This window comes from Abrus precatorius, unplaced genomic scaffold (assembly GCF_003935025.1).
Source record: "Abrus precatorius isolate BTA unplaced genomic scaffold, Abrus_2018 Scaffold1, whole genome shotgun sequence".
NCBI lineage: Eukaryota > Viridiplantae > Streptophyta > Magnoliopsida > Fabales > Fabaceae > Abrus > Abrus precatorius.
Window position 1 is genome coordinate 5864327 of NW_020874291.1, and position 22787 is coordinate 5887113.

Below are 22787 nucleotides of genomic sequence, written 5' to 3' on the forward strand. Positions count from 1 at the left end.
CAACAATTTTAAACGTGCTCGTTATTTAGAAAGGACTCATTTTATTAACTAATGTAAAATAGTTATGTCGGGAAATTTTTTTTTTATTTAATAAAAATCTACATGATTGATTATATAACTTTTATTTAAATAAATATATAAATAAATACGATCTTAATATATTTATTGACAATTTGTTTAGTTTTCTATTGAGCAAAAAGAAATTTTCGTTTATGAATTTTGAAGTACTCTGCAACAAAATTTTTAGAGCAACAAATTTTCAATTTTGATAAACGAATATTCCAACGGAGATTAGAACTGAGTATTACCAGGTTTTTGATAACATAAGATGCAATTGTTTTAAGGATAACTAATATCCATATCTAATTATTGTTACATCATTCGATTATTATAGAATGAAAAATTTGAATATTTCTTTTTAAAATATTAATATTAATTTTAGTTATCAATTTTAAATTTTAAAAATAATTTTTTATAAAATATAATATTTATAATAAAAATTAATTATTTTTATTTTATGTGTGTCAAAATTTTGTTATTTTTAAATATTTAAAATTAAGATACTATATTAATGTTAATTATTAAAATAAAATTTAAAAATTTATTAAAAATAATATTAAAAACATGTAAAATACTATATTTATATTAAAGATGAACTAAATTATTATAACATTATTCATACACTTTTGTATTATTTAATAATATTTTATTGTATAACTTTGTCTTAAAACTAATTTATTCATTTATATATATATATATATATATATATATATATATAAAAGGAAGAATTTTTTCACACTAATAAAAGTTTTAAAAATTATTAATACTCGATATGAACTTTTTATTTAATTTATATTTAACGGTCAGTAAAATAATAAATTATAATTTGTTACATGTAAGTCAAATGAAAAACTCAAATTAAATATAAAAATTTTAGACTTAAACTAATATAAGAAAATCATGATTCAGGACAAAATTCTGAGGCAGATTCTGTTTTAGCTATTAATCCAGTCAACAATTGAAAAAATTCTTCCAAGCTTTATTATAATAGAGCCACTGCTCCTGATCTTGTTTTAAAAGATAAGCAAGATTATATCAAAAGTTTTAATTCTAATGATATCTATATTTAGAATATTAATGGTCTATCTGAATATAATTTCATTTCCAAATTTCAAAATATGTCTGTCGTTGTTATGAGCTATTTTACTAACCAAAATATGCCTGAAGATACAATTGTTTATATTCTAGTTGCAGGTTTTACTGGTCAACTCAAAGGTTGGTGAGATAATTATCTCACTGAAACTGATAGAGAAAATATTCTCTTTGCAGTAAAAATCGATGACAAAGGTAAAGTCATTGTCAGTGATAATGAATAACTTCCTGATGCAGTGTATACTTTATTATATACTATATCCCAACATTTTCTTGGAGATCCTTCTTTATGGAGAGAAAGATCTGGTGAGCTTTTATCCAATCTTAGATGTAAAACCTTAGAAGACTTCAAATGGTATAAAGATACTTTTATGTCTAGGGTTTTAACCAGAGAAGATTGTAACTAAGCTTATTGGAAGGAGAAATACCTTGATGGTCTTCCCAAGTCTTTCGGAGATCTTATTAGAGGCAAACTCCGAAGTCACTCTCCTAATGGAGATATTAATTATGACAGTTATGACTATGGTCAACTCACTGCCATTATTATTCATAATGCTATCAAAGTTTGTCAAAAAGATAAACTCCAAAAGCAGTTTGCTAAAGAGAGAGAGTCCTGAACAAGAAAGATTTAGGATCTTTTTGCGAGCAATTTAGTCTTCCTTCTTACTCTACCAAAAAGAAAAAACAAATTCCTAAAAAGGAAACTGTTGAAACCTATAAGAAGGCTTACAAAAGGAAGTACAATAGGAAACCTCCTTCCAAGAAACAAGGGAAAATGTTATTCCCAGCAATATTCCTAAAAAACCCAAAAGAGGTGTAACTTGTTACAATTGCGGTAAACCTGACCATATCAGTAAATATTGCAGGCTTAAGAAGAAAATGAGTAGCCTCAACCTTGATCCTCATGTTGAGGATCAAATCAATAACGTCCTTATTGAATTTTCTGAAGAAGATTCTGCCAAGGAAACCAATGAGGATGTTAACCAAATTTAATATGATGATCAAATCTCTTCTTCTGATAGTGATGATACTCCAGAAATCAATGTTTTAACAAAAGAACAAGATCTCCTTATAGAAGCAATAAGTTCTATATCTGATCTTTAGGAAAGAAAAGAACTTTTTAACAAATTTAAAGATGTTGTAGAAACAAAACCTAAACCCAGAGAACTTTTTACTACTAATAAGTTCGATATAACAAATATTTTCAAAAGATTAGAAAAGAATTCTAATATTAAACCTACCACTATCCAAGATCTCCAAATTGAAATTAACAATCTCAAAAAGGAGATTAGAGATATTAAAAAGCAACAGCAAATTCATCAGGCTATTTTTTCCCAACTTGATGATGATAGTGAATCTGAAGTTGAGAAAGAAAAACCTCTTGAGAATAATGATTCTGAGAAAATCGAAGAAACTTTTATGTGTTTGATCAACAAGGTCAAAATTCAAAAATTTTACATTAACATCAGGATCATTATTGATGATTTTGTTCTTAATACTTTAGCACTGTTTGATACTGGTGCTGATTCAAATTGTATTTTAAAAGGATTAGTTCCTACAAAATATTTTGAGAAAACCTCATGAAAAACTTAGCACTGCTAGTGGTTCTAAGCTCAAGATTAGGTATAAATTATCCAAAGCTGTCATAGAAAATCAAGGGTTTAAGATTGAAACAAGCTTTCTCCTTGTAAAAAATTTGAAAAATGAAGTAATTTTGGGAACACCTTTTATTAAAGCTCTTTTCCCACTTCAGATTTCGAAAGAAGGTATTTTCACCTATCATTTAGGTAAGCAAATAACTTTCAAATTTTCTAGTAAATCTTTTACTAAAAATATCAATTCTATCCAAAATAAAATTAATCAAATTAATTTTTTGAAAGAAGAAGTTTATTTTGCTAATATTGAGAAACAATTAAAGAATCCTTCACTTTAGAAAAAAATTCAATCCTTTTTAGGATCTATCCAATGTTCTATCTGTTCTGATCTTCCTAATACTTTCTGGAATAGGAAGAAACATATTGTTAGTCTTCCTTATGATTCTGACTTTATGGATAGTCAAATCCCTACTAAGGCTAGACCCATTCAACTGAATGAAGAACTCCTTCAGTATTGTCAAAAAGAAATCAAAGATCTCTTAGACAAAAATCTTATTAGAAAAAGTAAGAGTCCTTGGTCGTGTTCTACTTTTTATGTCAATAAACCTGCAGAATTAGAAAGAGGAACTCCCAGATTAGTAATCAACTACAAGCGCCTTAACCAAGCCCTTAAATGGATTAGGTATCTTATTCCCAACAAAAAAAGATCTTCTCAATAGGTTAAATTCCGCTAAGATCTTTTCAAAATTTGACATGAAATCTGAATTTTGGCAAATCCAAATCTGTGAGAGTGATAAGTATAAGACCGCCTTCACTGTTTCCTTTGGTCATTACGAATGGAATGTTATGTCTTTTGGCTTAAAAAATGCTCCTTCTAAATTCCAGAAGATTATGAATGATATATTTAATCCTTACTCCAAATTTGTCATTGTCTACATTGATGATGTCTTAATTTTTTCTCATTCTATTAATCAACATTTTAAACATATAAATGTTTTTATCAATGTTTTCAAACAAAATGGACTTGTTGTTTTCAAGTCTAAAATTAGTTTATTCCAAACTAATATAAGGTTCCTTGGTCACAATATTCATCAAAGAACTATCATTCCTATCAACAGATCCATTGAATTTGCTGACAAATTTCCTGACAGAATCCTTGATAAAACTCAGCTTCAAAGGTTCTTGGGATGTCTTAATTATGCAGGTGATTTTATTCCACACCTCAACAATATCATTAAGCCTTTATATGATAGGCTTAAAAAGAATCTTCCTTCCTGGACTGATGTTCATACCAATGTCGTCAAAGATATTAAAAATAGAGTCAAAGAGATAAGTTGTCTTTATCTCCCTATCCCTCAAGCTTTCAAAATTGTTGAAACTGATGCCTCTGACATAGGTTATGGTGGCATTCTCAAACAAAGAATCAAGTCACATGAGTATATTATTGCATATACTTCAAAACGTTGGAATTCTGCACAACAGAATTATTTGACTGTTAAAAAAGAAGTTTTGGCAGTTGTTTTATGCGTCTCAAAATTTCAATCAGATTTATTAAATCAAAAATTTCTTATCAGAGTAGATTGCAAGTCTGCCAAAGAGATTTTACAAAAGGATGTCAAAAACCTTGCCTCAACAAATTTTTGCTAGATGGCAAGCAATTTTAAGTGTTTTTTATTTTGAAATTGAATATATCAAAGGAACCTCCAATTCTCTTCCTGATTTTCTTATTCGTGAATATCTACAGGATAAATAGAATGCCTAGAAAGGCATCGACCTCCTCTAGAGGAGAAGCCACCAGCCGAGGAAGAGTCAGGCTAGCTTTCGCTCTAAAATCAAAAGCAAAATCTGCTTCAGCAGATTCAAATTCAATCTCTTCAGGGTCATCAACTCCAATTGAGTCATCAACTCAAAAAGCCATCCAAATTATTGAGTCATCCACTCAACAATCTGGAATTCCTAAAGAATCTTCTAAAAAGATTGATTCTTCTCAAACCAAAATAACCAAACAAACTAAAGCAGATTATACTTTACCCATCAGTACACTATTGGCCCTCCAACAAGGAAACCTGGGTACTTTACCAAAAAAATCTTGGGCAGATATTGCTTCTGAAGATGAAATAGAGTTAGACTTATCCAGCCTAAACACCATAGTCCAATCATTAAACAAAACAATTACCCGAGAAGACACCAGCAAAACTGCTATTCTTAAAAAAGACAAACAAACACAAAAACTAACTCAAAATCCATCCCATTACCTAGGTAAAGGAAAATTTTCCTCAATAATCCAGATGGAATATGAATTCTAGGATAAAAATCCCTATAAAGCAATTTCTAAAGTTTTCCCCTCTGGTTTTTATTTTAGACCATATGCCTTAAATAAAACTAGACAGTTTTAAGAATTTATTTTGGTATATTCAGATTTTGTTTCTATTAAGCATTACAAGGACCAAAAAGATCACTCAATTATTACCCATTCTACAATCCAGATACTTAAGGTCTTAACACCAAAAAATTTCGAAAAAGACCTAAATTCATTTAAAAAAATTTCACAACCTTTTGACCCAGTAAGATATAATTACTGGGACTATATTGATGTCTGGAAAGAACCTTCTAGTTTCAAAATAAACTCAATTGACATTCTTGGTTGATTTATTTTAAGAAGAATTAGGATTATAACTTTCCAAACTGGTTTCTTCAATGGTGGGACTTCTTCGGTCCTATAGAAGCAATTCTTCCTTCTCTTGTAAAAGAAGGATTTGAAATGTTCAAATCCAGATATGCTCCTAACCAAATAAATACAGATCTCAAATATTTCTCTGCCTTTGCTCTTGCCTGAGTATTCTCTTGGCAGTACAAATACAGCAAGACAGAAGATGATGACATTCTCCCCATGATTCACAGACATGCTTTCGTGAAATGGTGGAATCAATTTAATGCAAATCATGCAGGTCCTCAAGAAGTTAATGAATTTTTTAGAAATAATCCAAAGCTTTTAAAACTTGCTGATCCAGCAACATTTCAATTCTTAAATCAGAAATCCAAGATTGCTGCCTTCTTGTCAGGTTGTGATTCCAAAGAAAAAATGAAGAAAAATTTGAAAGAAGTGCTTCTTCTTCTAAATCAAGATGAAGCTGAATCCTCTACAAAACAAGATTCCAAGACAAATAATGATGACATCTATCAAAATGAAGATGATTGCTTCAGAATCGACATACAAGAACTTTGAGTTATATTATAAGAAATAGTTTCAGTTATCAACCGGAACTGTAGAAACAGTATTTAATATTTTTTATATAAGGAGTCCTCAACCATGTTGTGAGACACCCTTTCATTAAGCAATCTTAGAGAGATAAACTAGAGAGAAGTGCTTTGAGATAACATCTTTGTAAGCTTTTCTCCAAGTTTCAATAAAAGTTTGCTATTTCAAATTATTTTTCTCTCTTCTCCCTCTTAGCCGGTTCTGTTCGGACTACCGTCGTCCGACTTTCTTCTTTTCTCCCTTTACTAGATTTGTGCTGGTTATACCGCCGTTCTAGTTTCTATGTTTTAAATTTACATATTATATTCTGCAATTTAAATTTCTGCATCCCACTTTGTAGTCCTGCTACTGCCTACTTTTCTTTTGGTTTATTTTATTTTCCCTTGATCCACACCGGGTTATCTGGTCTCAGAGCCTGATGGGGAAGTAGAAATATAATTGTTGATTATTTATAACTATGTTCTTTTGGATCTGGACTTTAAATTTTGCTTTTGTATAGTTCATTATTTTATGGAATGCTTTTACTGGAAGTACAGCAGTTCTTATTTTTTTTAATAGAGCTGTAGCAGTAAGTCCCGTGGGTGAAGGGCAGTAAGGCTAATTTGACGATGTTGTATTCAAAAGAAACAGAACATAAGAAGCTAGCTAGTGGCGATAGTAGAATTATTTCTAATTTTGTAATTAAAAGTAAAAAAAAAAAAAAGAGTCCACAAATAACTAGATCTAGTTAAAAGAGTTATAAATAATTAACAAATGTGTTGTTATGGAACCAAATGAGGGTGATGTACCAGATTCAGTTTGTATGATGTCTCGTCTCCTTCGCTCCTTCTCCCGTATTTCTTTCCATTCTGGTTCTAGCTTTTCATCTTCCTCTCCTACTAAAAACAATTACTTCAATGATCAGGAGAAACAGTCTCTTGAAATCACATCAAAACATAACCTCTTCGACGAAGAAGTTCGCTTCGAAGAGATCAACCAAAGTATGGATGACTGGACCATCCTAGAAATCCCTCAGGATACATTATATGTTCCTGAAGAACACTCCAAGAAAAATAGTTTTGATTATATTATTAAGACTGTTGAAAATAATATTCCTTTAGGAAAAGATTTAGGAGAAGAATTCCATCTCCTGTCCAAATCCTCAATCAATAAGTACAAACGCAAATATAAGTACCTCCACATAAGATGTGTTCAGGTAGCTATCAAACCTCTCACAGACATAGGAATAGATGCTGCTATCTTAATGTGTCTTAGAAATGCTCATCATAATAATTTTAATGATTCCCTTATAGGGACAGTAGAGACTAGTCTTGGCCAAGGTCCAATTTATTTTAATTGCTTCCCAAACAAAATAGTGAGTCTTCTGGATGATCATATCCTTCACTCTCTATTTCTCAATATTTGCTTTCATGGTTTAAACATGAAAGAGAGATCTATTTCCACTGCCTTAATCTATAGGATTCAGTACAAAGCCATGAACTCTTGTGCTTCTAGAGTCCTTCTCAAACCTCAGAGAGGTGAGACTACGTTGTTTATCACTGATATGAGAAAGACTAATGTCGCTCTTCCTAGGGTCATCAAATGGGATGAAGTTTCTCTCCCAGAAAAAATGGGTTTTGGATAAGGCTATGCCTTGTGTCCCAATGCCTGCTCCTAAAATTCAAAATATTTCTCAAGATAATTCTGGGAAAGTCGAAATAATCTTTGATAGGAGAAACTCTTTCTCCTCAAGAGTTGAAGCTTATAGTAGTCGATCTGATTTTGCCTCTGCTAGAAGGTCATTTTCCAATAGATCTCAAGCTTTTAGGTCTGAATTACCTAGATCTGTTCGTCATTATCCTTCACATATAAACCTACAAGGTTTAGATACTTCTTTTAATATTCCTAGAAATGTCTACCAAACCTCAGAAAAAGAAGAAGAAAACCAGAGTATCCAATCTCCAACCTACTCTTCTCTTAATGAGTCTTACGATGTTATCTCATAAATTCATTATAGATAAAGAAACCCTTAGGAAAGATTTCTACTCTGAGGAATGGAAAGCTCAAAGATAGTGGTTCTTCCAAAATTACAAGGATAAGAATAGATCTGATATCCAAGAGGAATTTTATCAATTTCTCGAAAACGTCAAGCAGAATATCCCCTTCTTTGATTGGTATCATGCTTATACCATTCATAATAATATTAATTATCCCTAGCAAGAGGATGTTATTAGTACTTCCTCTTCTAATGTTATATCTTGGCAGATTAAAGATGGACAAATTGTCCAGAGTGAACTGCCACCCACAACTCATTATCAATCATCAAACTTGAAAGACAAAAGCGATAACCCTGTTATGGCTACCCCTTTCAAAACCAAGAATCCTGATGAATCTATCATTCCCAATGATATCCAAAGCCTCATGGAACAGGCCAATTACACTAACAAATACCTTTAGGTTTTAGGAGAAAAAATCTCTGTGAATCCTGTTAAACCTAAGGAGGAAGAAATAGCTTTTTCTTCTTCCCAACATAAATTAGAAAAACCTCTCTCCAAACCTTTTAAAATTAGTGCCAAAGCTAAACAGAAAATCTATCCCATTACCTAGCTAAAGGAAAATTTTCCTCAGTAATCCAGATGGAATATGAATTCTGGGATAAAAATCCCTATAAAGCAATTTCTAAATCTCTGTGAATCCTGTTAAACCTAAGGAGGAAGAAATAGCTTCTTCCTCTTCCCAACTTAATTAGAAAAACCTCTCTTCAAACCTTTTAAGATTAGTGCCAAAGCTAAACAGAAAATCCTAGAACTTAGGCAAAAAGAAAAAACCAAAGCCATTGACGATAACCAAATGAGCTACTTAGTAAAATTACTAGTCTACTCACCACTGTTCCTGATACTCCCCAAACTTTTGAAGAATCTAGCGTATATATATATATATATATATATATATATATATATATATATATATATATATATATATATATATATATAAATTTATACTTGCGTAAGTCTAAAAGTTCTTATATTCAATCTGATTATTTGATTTAACTTATTATAATTTTTTCTATATAAGTTAATAAAAGGCTCAGATTCAGTGTAAGAATTTTTAAACTTACATTAATGTTAAAAGATCTTGTATATATATATATATAATATTTATAATTTTTAAGTTATATTAAAATTATGTAATATATTACTTGTATATATTAAAATTAATGTAATATATATTTTTGAAATAAAAAAATTATTTATTTTTATAATTTTTAAATTTGATAAAATTTAATTTAAATACTGAAGATAATATATAATTATAAATAAATAAAATATTAGAGAAAAAATTATAGTACATCTTAGATGGCAGGTTAAATAACCATTATATTTATAAATTAAATGTTTTCATAGTTATACATATTTTGACACGTTGAATGAACATGGTTTGTGCTTATGTAACACCTTAAATTTAATTTCAATTAAATAATGATTTCGCAAATCAGATAACCAAATTTTTATAAAATATTTTGAAATAAGTGAAGAGTTACAACTTAATATCAAATAACTGCTACAAGACTAGTTCAATTACAACGTTTTCAAAATAAATTCTAAGTCTTATAGCAGTCCATCCGTCCCTTCACTGAACCCGGTGCTGATCGTTTTGGTTACCTGAAAAATGAATGTAAGAGTGAGTACTCTACACTACCCAAAACACACAATAAACGTAGAGTCTCACCTCCAGAACATTCCAATACATTAAACAAACACAATCACAAGCAGCATTTCCATTCACAAGTACAAAACACAAATCCATGCATATGCTCACTGTGACACTATGATAACAGATTTACACCATGAATGGTAGCTAGTTACTCCCGCTTCACGGATACCACGTGGGCAGTCACGGGTCGCTCAGTAAAGATAGCGGTTAGAGGTCTAGTCAGGAAGAGAGTGTGTGACCCGTGGTGCACCCGTTCCGCAGTCGGTGTCACCACCACTCCCTCTTCCCCAAGGTATTTCTACCGTCCTCATCTCCCACATCCCCAGTGTATCGCTGAACCATTCATAGCACATTACAATGGCACTACTACGCCTTAGTCACACACATTTCAACACACGGTACATAGCCCACATTTAACAGTACACGACACTAGGCCTATATTTGTTCAACTATACGGCACTAGGCCCATATTTCATTTTCACAGCACACACAGTCCCTAACCTATTTCCATTCATATTACACAGCCCTCGGGTCCACATTTTCATAATGTTCATTCAGATATACACACATGTATAAACGGCACAAGTGCCCACATCACATATCTCAGCAATTTCCTACCCTCTACTCAGCCACATCACAATATCTCACAAAATATCAGCAAATCACACATAAAGGAGCAGGGTAGAGTCCCCCTTACCTTGGATTGAAGACCCACGTCCGAACTCAACTACAGAAATGCTCCCCACACAACTTTCGGCCTAAACACATGGAAGAATTCCATAAGAACCCCGAAAATCACCAAGAACAGAGAAAGGGAAGGAAAACGAAAATCCTAACTGTTTAAAACTCACCTCCAAGCATTTCCCACATAAATCCGAGCTCCAATCTCGCTCCCGAATGACTTTGGAGGCAATTAATCGGTGGAATAGGGCTTTGGGAACGAGAGGATCAAATGAATTTCAAAGGAAGAGGGAGAAATACCTCTCCCCTAACCCTAACCCCATTTAAATCCTTTTCTGGTCATAATATTCTCGCTACAGCGAGATATTCTCGTTACAGCAACACGCCCTCTCGCTACAGCAAAAAAATCAGAGAAAACTGCACTCTGGTTTCTGTAGAATCTCGCTACAGCGAAACCCTCTCGCTATAGCGAGACTGCACCCAGAAATGCACCCTAAACTGTCGCTCTCTCGCTACAGCGAGAAAGTAACAGTTTCAGTCATTCCTCCCAAGGCCCTCTTGCTGCAGTGAGAACAACCCAGTATCTCGCCCTATATTTAGGCACTTAGCTCATTTCAGCCCAACCAGTCATGCATATACACAATACACACGTCCATATACTTATTACACACAAAACCATCATTATCAATTAAATCAACACACACACACATACATATATATATATATATATATATATATATATGTATTTAAATTTATATAAATAACAATAATTAATATTACCAAAATTCGGGGTGTTACAGATTACAGCTAAGACCATTTTATATATTTTCAATGATGTGATCATGTAAGATTAGTGAGTTTATGGTGATTTTTTTTAAGCTAAAAAATATATTTATATTTTATTTTGACAATAGTAGTAAATTCAGATATTATGGTTGAAATTTATATATAATGATTTCTATTGTCCAATAAATTATGAATTTTGTCATCACTTTTACCTTAAAAAGAATTTATTAAATAGAAAAAAAAGTATTTATTCATTTTTAGGTGAGCGTATTAATGGATGGGTCTTTTATACTCCCTTTTGCCTATCAACATCTTTTAATCATAATTTTTTAAATTAATATTATTTAAATAATTATTTTTATTAAATAATATTCAATTGTGTAGTAATAGTTATTAACAACACTCACTTTTTTCTTTCTTTTTACATTTTACTTAAATTGGATATTTATTATTACAATATTTTACTTTAATTGAATATTTATATATGTTTCCAGCCACTTATATTTTTGCTTATTTTATTTTAATTAACTAACGATAACACAGTTTACCTTTGTATATATGATAATGAAGATTTCTAATGAAGATCATTATTATGAAAATTTAAATTTACAAACAATAATTTAAATTCACAAATTACTTTTTTATATTTATAAATTTTATAATATCAAGTATCACATGTTTTAATTTTTATAATAATAATGTTATATTTAATTTTTTAATATACGAAATTTTATTTAAATAAATTATTTCGAGTATTTTATAACAAATAACTTTAAAAATTTGTTTAACATTATTTTTTTATTGTTAGTTTTGTGTCTTTACTGTGATTTTAAAATATTTATTACACATGAAATGTTCCTGATATAATTTTATAAAAATAAATAAAGAAACATTTTTTTAGAGAATAATTAATAAAATATTACTTTTTAATAAAAGACATGTATTTATTTATCATTTTAAATAAAATATTTTATTTAAAATATATTTAAAGCCATATTTTGAATTAAAAAATATATTTTAAAAAATAATTATTTTTTTATCAAATCAATCAAGTTATTTTACTTTAAAAATATATTCTATTAAATTAAGATGAGTCAAAATTTAAATTTGTAAATATTCATTTACTATTGTTAAGTTCACAAATTACTTTTTTACATCCATAAATTTTGTAATATTAAGTATTACATGTCTATAATTTTTATGATAACAATATTATATTTATTTTTTTAACACATTAAATTTTATTTAAGTAAATTATTTTAAGTTTTTTTTTATTGTAAGTTTTATATCTCTATTGACACTTTAAAAATAATTATCAAACATGTGATATTTTTGATAATTTTATAAAAAATATAATAATATAAAAATCTTAAAATGTAAAAAAAATTATGATTAATACTAAAATAAAATTATAAAATAATGTGTTAAAAAATTGTTTCTAAAATTATATGAATAAAAATTGTTAATATAATTTAATAATTGTCAATATAATACATAAAAATAGATAAATATATAACTTAATTTGATAATAAATTATTATATTTTATTTAATATTATTTAATAACAATAATTCATTTTAAATATTTAATATTGTAAAATATTCATCTATTTTTAGGTAATTTTATTTATTAACAGAGTTATAATAAAAAATATTATACAAAATAAATATTTTTAAAAGATAATTTAACGTATATGAGTTAGTTTTAATTTACTTAATTTTATTGACTTTTTGATTCTATAGAGTTCTTGGACTTTTTGATTTGATCTACATGGGTTAGAGATAAATTTGTTAGAATTGACCTATTAACACCTTTAATACTATACTAAAAGACTTTAAATAGTGATTTCACACCATGTTAGAATAAAGTTGGATATGTGTTCTACAGGACTCCTATCCTACACTTCATGCATTCATTATCACACCACTCTTACGTCATTTCCTTGCATTAACACTAAAATATTAAGGGTATGTTTCTTTTTCTTTTTTTAAATAATATTTTAAAATTATTTTAAAAAATAAAATAATGAACTAATCGTAGAAGAAACATAAACAAATTAAAAATCTACGTAAAAACAAAGAATAAATTGAAGACCCACATGTAAATAAATAAAAATAACTGTGTAGAGTTAAATCCTCAATTGTGCAAAACAAGACAAACTATTAATGAAAAAAAATTCAATAATTATTTATGACAAAATAAAAAAATTTATTTTGATTTCCATTTGTATTTTTATAATTTAGTATTTAAATTATTATTAATGACTTAAAAACATTATAAAGTTGAGAATTTTTCGCATTTATAGTTCAAGACAAAATCAAAGTTTGAACAAGTATGTAAAGTCAAAACTTTGAATTTAAATTAAAAATTAAAATTTTAGTTAAATTTTAAATTAAACTTTCAAGATGTTTTTAATTAAGTGGACTTTAAATATTAGATTGCTATCGATTTTTTAAGTCATTATTTTATTATTCGAACTAACTGACTGAAATCTTACTATATTATATCCCTTTTCATTTATGTGAAGATTCGTAAAATTTGTTTGGTAATAAGTAATGGTGTTGTGATTCTAAGATAAACGATAATCTTTTATTTAAAATTTAAGTCATTATTTTTTCAAATAGAATAACAAGTTTTAACTATTATTTATTTAAAATTTAAATAGTTACCTATGATAATCTATTTTTTTAGTATGGAATAATAATTTTTAAAAATTTTGCAATCTCGTAATTCAAAATTTTATAATTTAAAAATGAAAATTTTAAATTACACTTTCATGCACTTTTAACCAATTACAAGACTTCAACTATATAAATTAGTTCTATCCTCTCTAAACAACAATATAGGTTCAAAGCATAATATATAGTTGATTTAGTATAAAATTATTTTACCAGCATGTTATAATTAATTTTTATAATTTATTTCTTAATTTAAAAATACTTTATTTTTATCTAATTAAAAATGATTGTTTTCTTATTACTAATAGTGACATCTCTTATTATACTTTTTTTACATCTAGTTTCACTATCATTTAATAATAGTGATATTTTTATCTCTTATATATTTATATTTTTAAATTTTAATTAGATTTAAAATTTATTATAATACAATGATATTTTATTAAATATAAGTAAAATTTTAAAAATTAATAATTTTAATCAATAAAAGAACAATTTACTAGAATATAAACTTATAATGCAATATATATATATATATATATATATATATATTATAATATTTATAAATTGAAATATTTAATATTTAAATAATAATATATACACATTTTTTTAATATATAACCAAAATTTCATATATTAAGAAAATCTTAACTAATTAATGGTATCATCCCTTCCTCAACATAATACATATCTTAATGACCACTTGAGCAATGGTTGTTTCACATGGTCTTCTACTATTGGTACTTGGTATTAAAAAAAAAATAAATAAATATCTTAATGCCATGCTAACCTCTACTTTACGGATGAGCATTTGAAGGATTATCATCTGCAAAAATCATAAATGGAACAAGTTATAATTTTAAAATAAATAAAATTTGAAGGTAACGTTGGACTAATGCAAATATTTTACACAAATAGACATGCTTAATTATAATTAATACTAAAGTTTTTCTACTACAATGTCACATGACATTTTTTATTTTTTGAAATTTTTAATTTATTAATTTTTATTAAGATGCTATTTATTTTAATTATATGTTACTTAATCTTTTGTTTTCATTTTTAAATATTTTTATAATAGTTATGAAAATATTTTGGAAAATACTGCAAGATATAATAACTTTTAATAATAAAAATCTTATTATGTCAAATAGAGATTTTTTTAATATTACTTTGTCTTTCGAATAGGTTGCCTCTTGTAGAGGATAGTATGATCTAAAAAAAAGAGCGAGAGAATAAAAATATACATTTATACAATATTCAACATCATAAGAAAATTTATTATTTTGATAATATCTTATTTTATTAATTACTATTTATGAATAGAAAAAAATAAAATAAAAAATATTTACCCTTCAAATCATTTTTTATGAGAATGAAATTATAATATATATAAACATAATTTATTTTGTCAATTAATTGATTTCCATATTAAGTGATTTTAGAATAATGAATGTAATTCTCTAAAATTTTATTATTTTTAATTAATAAAAAATTGTATTAATCTAATTAAATTAGAATTATATATTATATAAAAAAATTGTAAATTAAAACACACTTAAACAATTTACTCAAAAAAGAATCAATTTAAAAGAAGAATTGGATAATGTAAGTATGACTCAATTCTAAGTAAAGATTAATTATCAAAATCACTTTAAGTGATTCTTAATTATCTTAATTAAGTATAAATATTTATTTAGTTGGAAGGAAGCAAAAATAAAAAAATAAATTGTAAAATTAGTCAAAATGACCAAAATATCTTTACCATAAATCTAAAATGTTGGTCCATTTTGGACACAAAAATGACTAGAGAAAAATATGAAATTTTTATGATAAAAGTATGACTCAAAAAGTAAGTTGAAAGTTTAAGAATAAAGTCCAAAAGATAAGTATAAAATTCAAACAAAATTCTCAAAAATAAGCTCCTATTTGACGTGAAATAGTTAGGAGTTTTGGTAAAAAATTTCAAGATTCCAATCTTTTCAAATTGGAAAGGGTGAGCATGGTTTCTTGAGCTTCAAATTGAAGGCAAAAGCATCTAATTGAAGTATGCAAGAAGCTAGACAAGAAAGTACCAATAGAAATTTTTTTTGGGTCAACCAAAACTCAAAGTGAGAAGACTTGAGTTAATGAATTATTCCTATCCAATTAACCTAACCAAAATGCAACTAAACCATCCCAAATTCAACCAATGGTTAGTGATAATAAGAGGGAATAAATTAAGCTTGGCTAACTAGGAACTAATAAAGACAAGTTGCCTAACCAAATGACATCATAGGAGTCAAAATTTCTACCATGTGCATGATTTTTGTGGACTACTTTACACATGAAAGGAAGTTGATTGGGGTGATGCTTTCTAAAGAAAAGATGCTTGCCTAACACCCCTCAGTATAGTCATAATTTATGTTGTTCCAAATCATCCAAGACAAAATAAAAAATTCCATGCAAAATAAAGGCCAAGTTTAGGTGAAACCAAGGAGTAAAACTAGGACACTTGACAAATTTTACCAAATTCAGCAAAGTTGAAAGTTTCTAAACACTGGACAATAACAAACACTAAAAAAAACACCCCACCAATTTAGTAAGAAAAATCCAAGAGGAGCACCTAAACAACTATCAAAATACTCCACCCAAAAACAAAGTGTAGAACTCCAAATTTGTAGGACCCTTTGAGCACATGTGAAGGTTGGAACAAGGAGTGGGAAGGAGTCCAAAGACCCTTTGATCTCTTGTTTTAAGGATGTATGATCATGTTAAGACTTGTACTAAATCAACTTAATGGTTGTAAATTGATTATGATTGTGAATTAAGTTCACAAAATAGTGGTTGAAAATGCTATGTGCAAGCTTGGGGCATAAAGTGATTGGTTAACATATCTATCAATATGGATAGTAAGATACCCGAGCACCAGCAAAAGATCAAGATTAGCTACCTTGTGTCGTGGTAAGAGACAAATGCTAGACTATCTTAACTAGTGCTCGAACATCCTATGATTGGTGTGAGTGTGAACTGCTGGATATGATCATAATTATGAAACTTTTGCACTAAAAATAGTGTTTGGTCCCAATAAAGGATGTTATACCATGACACTATCTGAATTGCAGGTATAAAATTCTCAATCTTCAATCTAAAATTAAAGAAATAGATAATTAATTACTCCATGAAAAAAAATGGATAAAAACATTACAATGTTTGATTAACTTTTTGATTGGTTGATTATGTCTGTTTATTCATTGACAATAATGTATGATTTATGAATGTTTATACTCATCCCTTCTTTGTTATGTGCCCTTAACAATGATATGGATGCAAAATAACCTTTCTCCATATGGATTATAGAGTAGTAAGGGATGAGTTGCCTAAGGAATGGTTTATAACTATTACTGCTAGTTTATCTACTATGTGAATTATACACATGTATATTTAGGATTTATCACCTATACCTATTGTTTTCTCTTATTTTGTATTAAATTTGAATAAGTAGGAGAAACTAAGAAGTTATGTAACCTTTTAACACTTTATATTAGGCTGCTGAGTAGTTTTATTTAAATGGGATTATTTGATAATTTCAAACAAAATTAATTTTAATATACGTCATAAAAATTTTGGACTTAAGAATTTACCTAAGGTTTGTAAGGCAATGGACATGGAACTATTAATGATATTAATAGGGATGTTTTAATAAAAAATTATATATATATATATATATATATATATATATAGGGGTAGAGTTTTCTTGCATTAGTAAATCTAAAAATTTCTACATTCAGTGTGAGTCTTTTGTTTAACTTACATTTTATGACCAGTAAAGTAATAAATTATAACCTGTTAGACGTAAGTTAAATGAAAAACTCAGATTGAGTATAAAAGTTTTGAAACTTACACTAATATGAGAAGATCTTGTCCTCTCTCTATATATATATATAGATATATATAACATAAATGTTTATAAATTCAATATTTCAACTTTTTAAATGCTTTGAAAAATTACACTCGTTGGTTCTCTTTTATGATAGAGCGGGGGATTCATTACTTACCAATAGATGTAGGATCAATATAGACAAAAAAGCTTGCAGAAACTATCAAATAGCATAGAATGAGCATTATTCCTTTGAAGTAGTTTGCAGTTCCATTCTACATGTTAAAACAAAATTCAAGTAAAGGTCTATTAAGTTGTAGATGAAGGTAATTCAATAATAGTAAACTAGTACACTTTCATTTATAGTATATTCACCAAATTAAGAGGTAGAAAAGGAAGGAATAGCATTTGTCTTACGTGCAATATGAAGGCAACTAGGATAACTGTCATGAAAAGTGAAGTTGTCTCGAAAGGTTGAAAATTCAAGTCCATAGGACATTCAATCATCCATCCAGCAACCACACAAAAAGGAATCTGTGGTGAATGCAATAATAATCATGGATAATGAATTAGGTTATTGATTTATTATGAAAAGACAACACTATTCAATCAATTTAGATCAATTTTTAATGGCCAAATTTGATACAAATTTTCCTCTTTTCAAATATGGGTGATACAAAGTTCCTATGCAAATATATTCATCTAGTTTTGTTACTTTGCATCATTTTACATATCTGTCTCTTATCATATCCATATTAACAAGCTTTCAACTTGGTCGACCAAATATACAATCAATGCTACTGTTGACAACTTAGAATTATCAATGTTTAAGAAAATATCAATATTATTTAGTCATGGTTGATCTAACTGTTGCCAAAAATCAGTCATTTATTGGTTGTTCTATTATATCTCTTAAACTAATCTCTTCTCATAATCAAAACAACTTCAATATTGTCTTGATCAATGACATCAATGCAATCAATCACATTTGTGCTATTTTTTAGCATTTCTTAGGAGCTTTAAAACTGCATACCACATTTAACTGTTAACATGAGAGTATTTTTCATGTGTGAATTAATGAATTTCACTTTCTATCGCAACAAATTCAAAATCAAGATCCTATCAACTTTGTTATTTTCTAAGTTATGTAATAGGCGATCAAACCATTATCAGTTAAGGGGTCTATAAAGCAAACCGAATTTAGAGTTTGGTAAGATCAATCTTAATCCTAAATTGTCATTTAGTTATTAAATTAACTAGTTTATTAGATCATAATACTTTTTTAATTTGATATCTTGCATAATCATTGATGATATAATTTTATAAAAATATTATTAATATTTCATGATAAATGGTATTGATAGTAAGTGACTGGCTATTGATGATAGTGTAAATCATAAAAGGAATTGGATAAGAATCTTAATCAACAACATCAGTTGAGCCAAATGCCTATAGTTAGTTCATAATCGAACCTCATTGACATTGTTTGGCGGCTCTAGACCCTTTTTCTTTCCGTTCTCTTTTTCTTTTTTGTGTAGTCTATAATTTAATTTCTCTGTGCTATCTCTAAACAAAATAATCTTAGTAATTACTGCATAATCTCTATGGAATGATATTTGAAGGATTTGAATCTTTCTTTATTGTTATTAATAAATACACTTCCTAGTATTTTGTACAATAATCGCTATAATATATTTGTGAGAAAATAGAATATTTCTTTAAAATTTCATAGAGAAAAAGAAACACTTACCACAAACATTGCTATTTGTGTTGAAGATCCTACAGCCACTTCCAAAGATATGTCCTGTATGAATGAAAGAGCTAACTCAGATGTAAAATGACGACAAACTTTTTCATATTCAATTGCTATTTTGTTTATTTTTCTTACACAGATTGAATTTATCACATTTTATATTAACATATGCAGTATTTAAGACCAAAAACACAACTTTCTTTATAGAAGTAGTTCATGTATGTTAAAATTACACCATCACTTGTTACGATTAATGCTTACTAGTTTGTCTTTGACAGCAAACATAATCGAGCCAACATGTTCTGCTGCATTCCCAATAATAGGAAGAATAATAACACTAAGAAATGTCATGGGCATTTTAAACTCTTTTGATGCCCCCTGAAAATAAAGCAATGTTACAAGTTAAAGCAGTAACTGACTCATAAAACTAACAGCATACCTATACCATACACTAAATCAAAATAAATTTTATTTTATTTTATTTTTAAGAAACTTGAGCTTTCCAATGTAAATGAACAGTAGGAATCATAAAATAATAGGTAAATCATTGACATAAACAATTAATAACCCTTTTCAACTTTGACGATCCTAACCTGGTACTAATTCGAAAGTGAAAACATGTTCCTAAAAATTGAAGAGAAAAAAAAGGAATCAAATGAAAATGAACGTTCCATTTCCTCTTATGCAAATATATTTCAATTTTTCAACAGGGAAAGGAAACAAATAAGGTAACTATAAAAAACAAGACATCATGTTTCTAAGGATTGAAGTTACCTCTATAGTGTTAACCAAATACTCTGATAGGATTGATATACCTCCAGTTAAAATTGATAGCCATATCATTGATTCCCACATAGAAATCTCAGGAGCTTCTTCCTCATCTAAAGTATCATCTTTGAGACCCCTATCCTAAAAATCATTAATTACAGTTATAAATTAAAAGAAATAAAATGATAATCCTCAAATTTCATATCACAAATTGTATAATAATTTCAATGATAAATTAAAAGAAATATTATAAATTCTAAATTTGAAGTTTAAGTGAATAGTACAAAACTTTGCACTATAGTGCAGGATTTATATTTGTAAATTCTTGTACACAATAGTGCATATGTATATATGTATGAGTGTGTGTTTATTAAAATGAAGACAACAAGCATTAAGGTCTAACCTCATCAACTAAAACTTGTAAATTCTTTTGAATCTTCACTTGAAACACTATATAGGAAGCATATGCCACAAGCATAATGCAACTAGTAAATCTTGAAAGAGCTAACTCAGATTTTCCATGTTCTAATTCTGTATGTGTAGCATTGAGGAATGCTGGAAATAACAACCCCATTACTGCCATCAATAGTAAACCAAAATCCACAGTAGCATCTACCTGATAATCAGTTAAGATTAATTTTTGCTATATTGTCATAACCAAGTCATGAAATATACACAAGTCAAAGGAAGGGAAGTGTATCTAATATACATGATTAAACACTTGTTCTCTCTTGTAAAACATTAATCCACCAGCTAAGAATGCACATCCAAGCACTAGCAACAAGTTCGACAAAATTGAACCTAGTAATGATTGTTGAACTAGACGAAACAAGCCTTTTTTCAGCGCATGAATTGATATAATTAACTCAGTTGCATTTCCAAATGAAGCATATATAAGACCTCCAACTGCAAAGTCAAATTGGCAATGAATCTGTTAAAATAAGGCTATTGGCATTTTTGTTATGAGTATTATTAGTAAAAGTTTAAAAATAGAGGGTAGGATCTTTTTATACCAATGTAAGTCTAAACTCTTATACTCTATTTAAGTTTTTTATTTAATTTAAATCTAACGGCTAGTCAAGTAATAAATTATAATCCGTTAAATGTAAGTTAAATGAAAAATTTAGATTAAGTGTAAGAGTTTTTAGATTTATACTTATATGAGAAGATTCTTCCTCTTAAAAATATAATAATCAACCAAATATCTTCGAAAACGTATTAAAAACTCATGGTTAGAATAAGAATATTTAGAAGTAGAACATACATATCATTGGAGACCTATCCTACTTTACAAAAAAATTATTAAACAGAACAGCAAAAAGGCTATACAAATGATGTTGTAATTAAAGAAAGCAAGCTACAAGTACCTGCAGGTCCAGTAAAGAAAGCAAGTTGCCTGCATTGAAATTAGGCCAAAATTTGCATTACAATGAAATTTTTTAATTCACTGTCAAACATATTATATTTGAACATGTTTTACAAAACATTATATGACTAATTCCAAACAAGGCTTATAAAAACCAACGAAAGACAAAAGAAACAAAATGTGAAGTGTTTCCATCTTCTTTACTAAAAGAGATAATATTAAAGTTAATATTTGCACAGAATGACTTTTAGAAGTTTTTATTTCAGTTGCAAAACTGAATTAAAAGAATATTCCTCCTATCACACCATTCACTTTAAAGATTCACTGCTTAATGAATGAAATAAAAGTAACTTACTCAGTTGTATAGCCCAAACGCTCTGCCAAAGGTATAATGCCTAATAAGCTAAAAAGAAAGACCAAACCCTGAAACACATTTGAAAAAAGACAACTAAATCAACAAGATTATCTATCATCCATGAGTCAAAAGCATGATTAATAATGAAGAGTCTACATGAAATGAGGAGAAGAATGATGAAACTTACATGACTGTCAAACAATTTATCTACCAAAATTGCCATGGGGCCAAAAGGCATGAGCAAGTTTATCTTGTTGGAGAGAACTACAACTTTTATGCTACTAAACACCTTACTTCTTATTACATCTTGCAATAACTTTCCATAATCATGATCAATGGATGAATCTTCTTTGCAAGATAATATTTTTTGGGGAAATGAAGAAGAACTAAGTAGGCTCACATTGTCAAGTTCTATCACAGATCTTCCTTCTATAGATCCCATCTGCAGAGCCATATATTTCTTGACATAAAGATTACTCCATATAAATAAAAGTAGCAAATGTAATGATATAAATAAGTTTCAATATATGTGTTATACACACAAAATTAGCAAAAATTACAATCAAATATTAACATGGAATGGATATGAGTGAGCAATTAAGGAACCCTTACACAATAATACATACCGAGACAGCCTTCTTCATTGCTTAAGATATCTTGTCCCTATGGTAATGTTTATCAAATGAATCAAAACCAGAACCTATATTAAAAAGAATAAATATCAAAACATTTTGAAAGACATTCAATGATATTACTGAGCAGTGAAGGATATGTGGTCGATCAAGTAAAAGTTATCTTTGAAATGAAAATATTTGAACACTTGAAACAAAAAAGCAAAGTAGTC

The 22787-nt window shown here is 28.1% G+C and overlaps 1 protein-coding gene across 1 annotated transcript; it reads right to left on the reverse strand.

Annotated features, from left to right (window-relative positions):
• Nucleotides 1-17871: 17871 nt before the first annotated feature.
• LOC113858219 (vacuolar cation/proton exchanger 2-like) lies at nucleotides 17872-22587 on the reverse strand. The gene is made up of 11 exons (XM_027490747.1): nucleotides 22570-22587; nucleotides 22131-22385; nucleotides 21944-22011; nucleotides 21590-21618; nucleotides 20998-21128; nucleotides 20626-20865; nucleotides 20229-20363; nucleotides 19716-19832; nucleotides 19452-19505; nucleotides 18119-18235; nucleotides 17872-17976 (listed from the first exon to the last, which is right to left on the reverse strand). Exons 1-11 carry the CDS (start codon nucleotides 22585-22587, stop codon nucleotides 17872-17874), a joined length of 1269 nt encoding a protein of 422 aa, XP_027346548.1.
• Nucleotides 22588-22787: the final 200 nt, after the last annotated feature.

Bases quoted from the DNA above. Each gene is read 5' to 3' on its own strand.
- LOC113858219 (XM_027490747.1), bottom strand. The intron at 21,619-21,943 runs GTAAGTTACTTT...ATTTCAATGCAG, and splicing joins CGTTTGGGCTATACAACTGA to GCAACTTGCTTTCTTTACTG. The intron at 20,364-20,625 runs GTTAGACCTTAA...AATGATTTTTAG, and splicing joins TACAAGTTTTAGTTGATGAG to GATAGGGGTCTCAAAGATGA.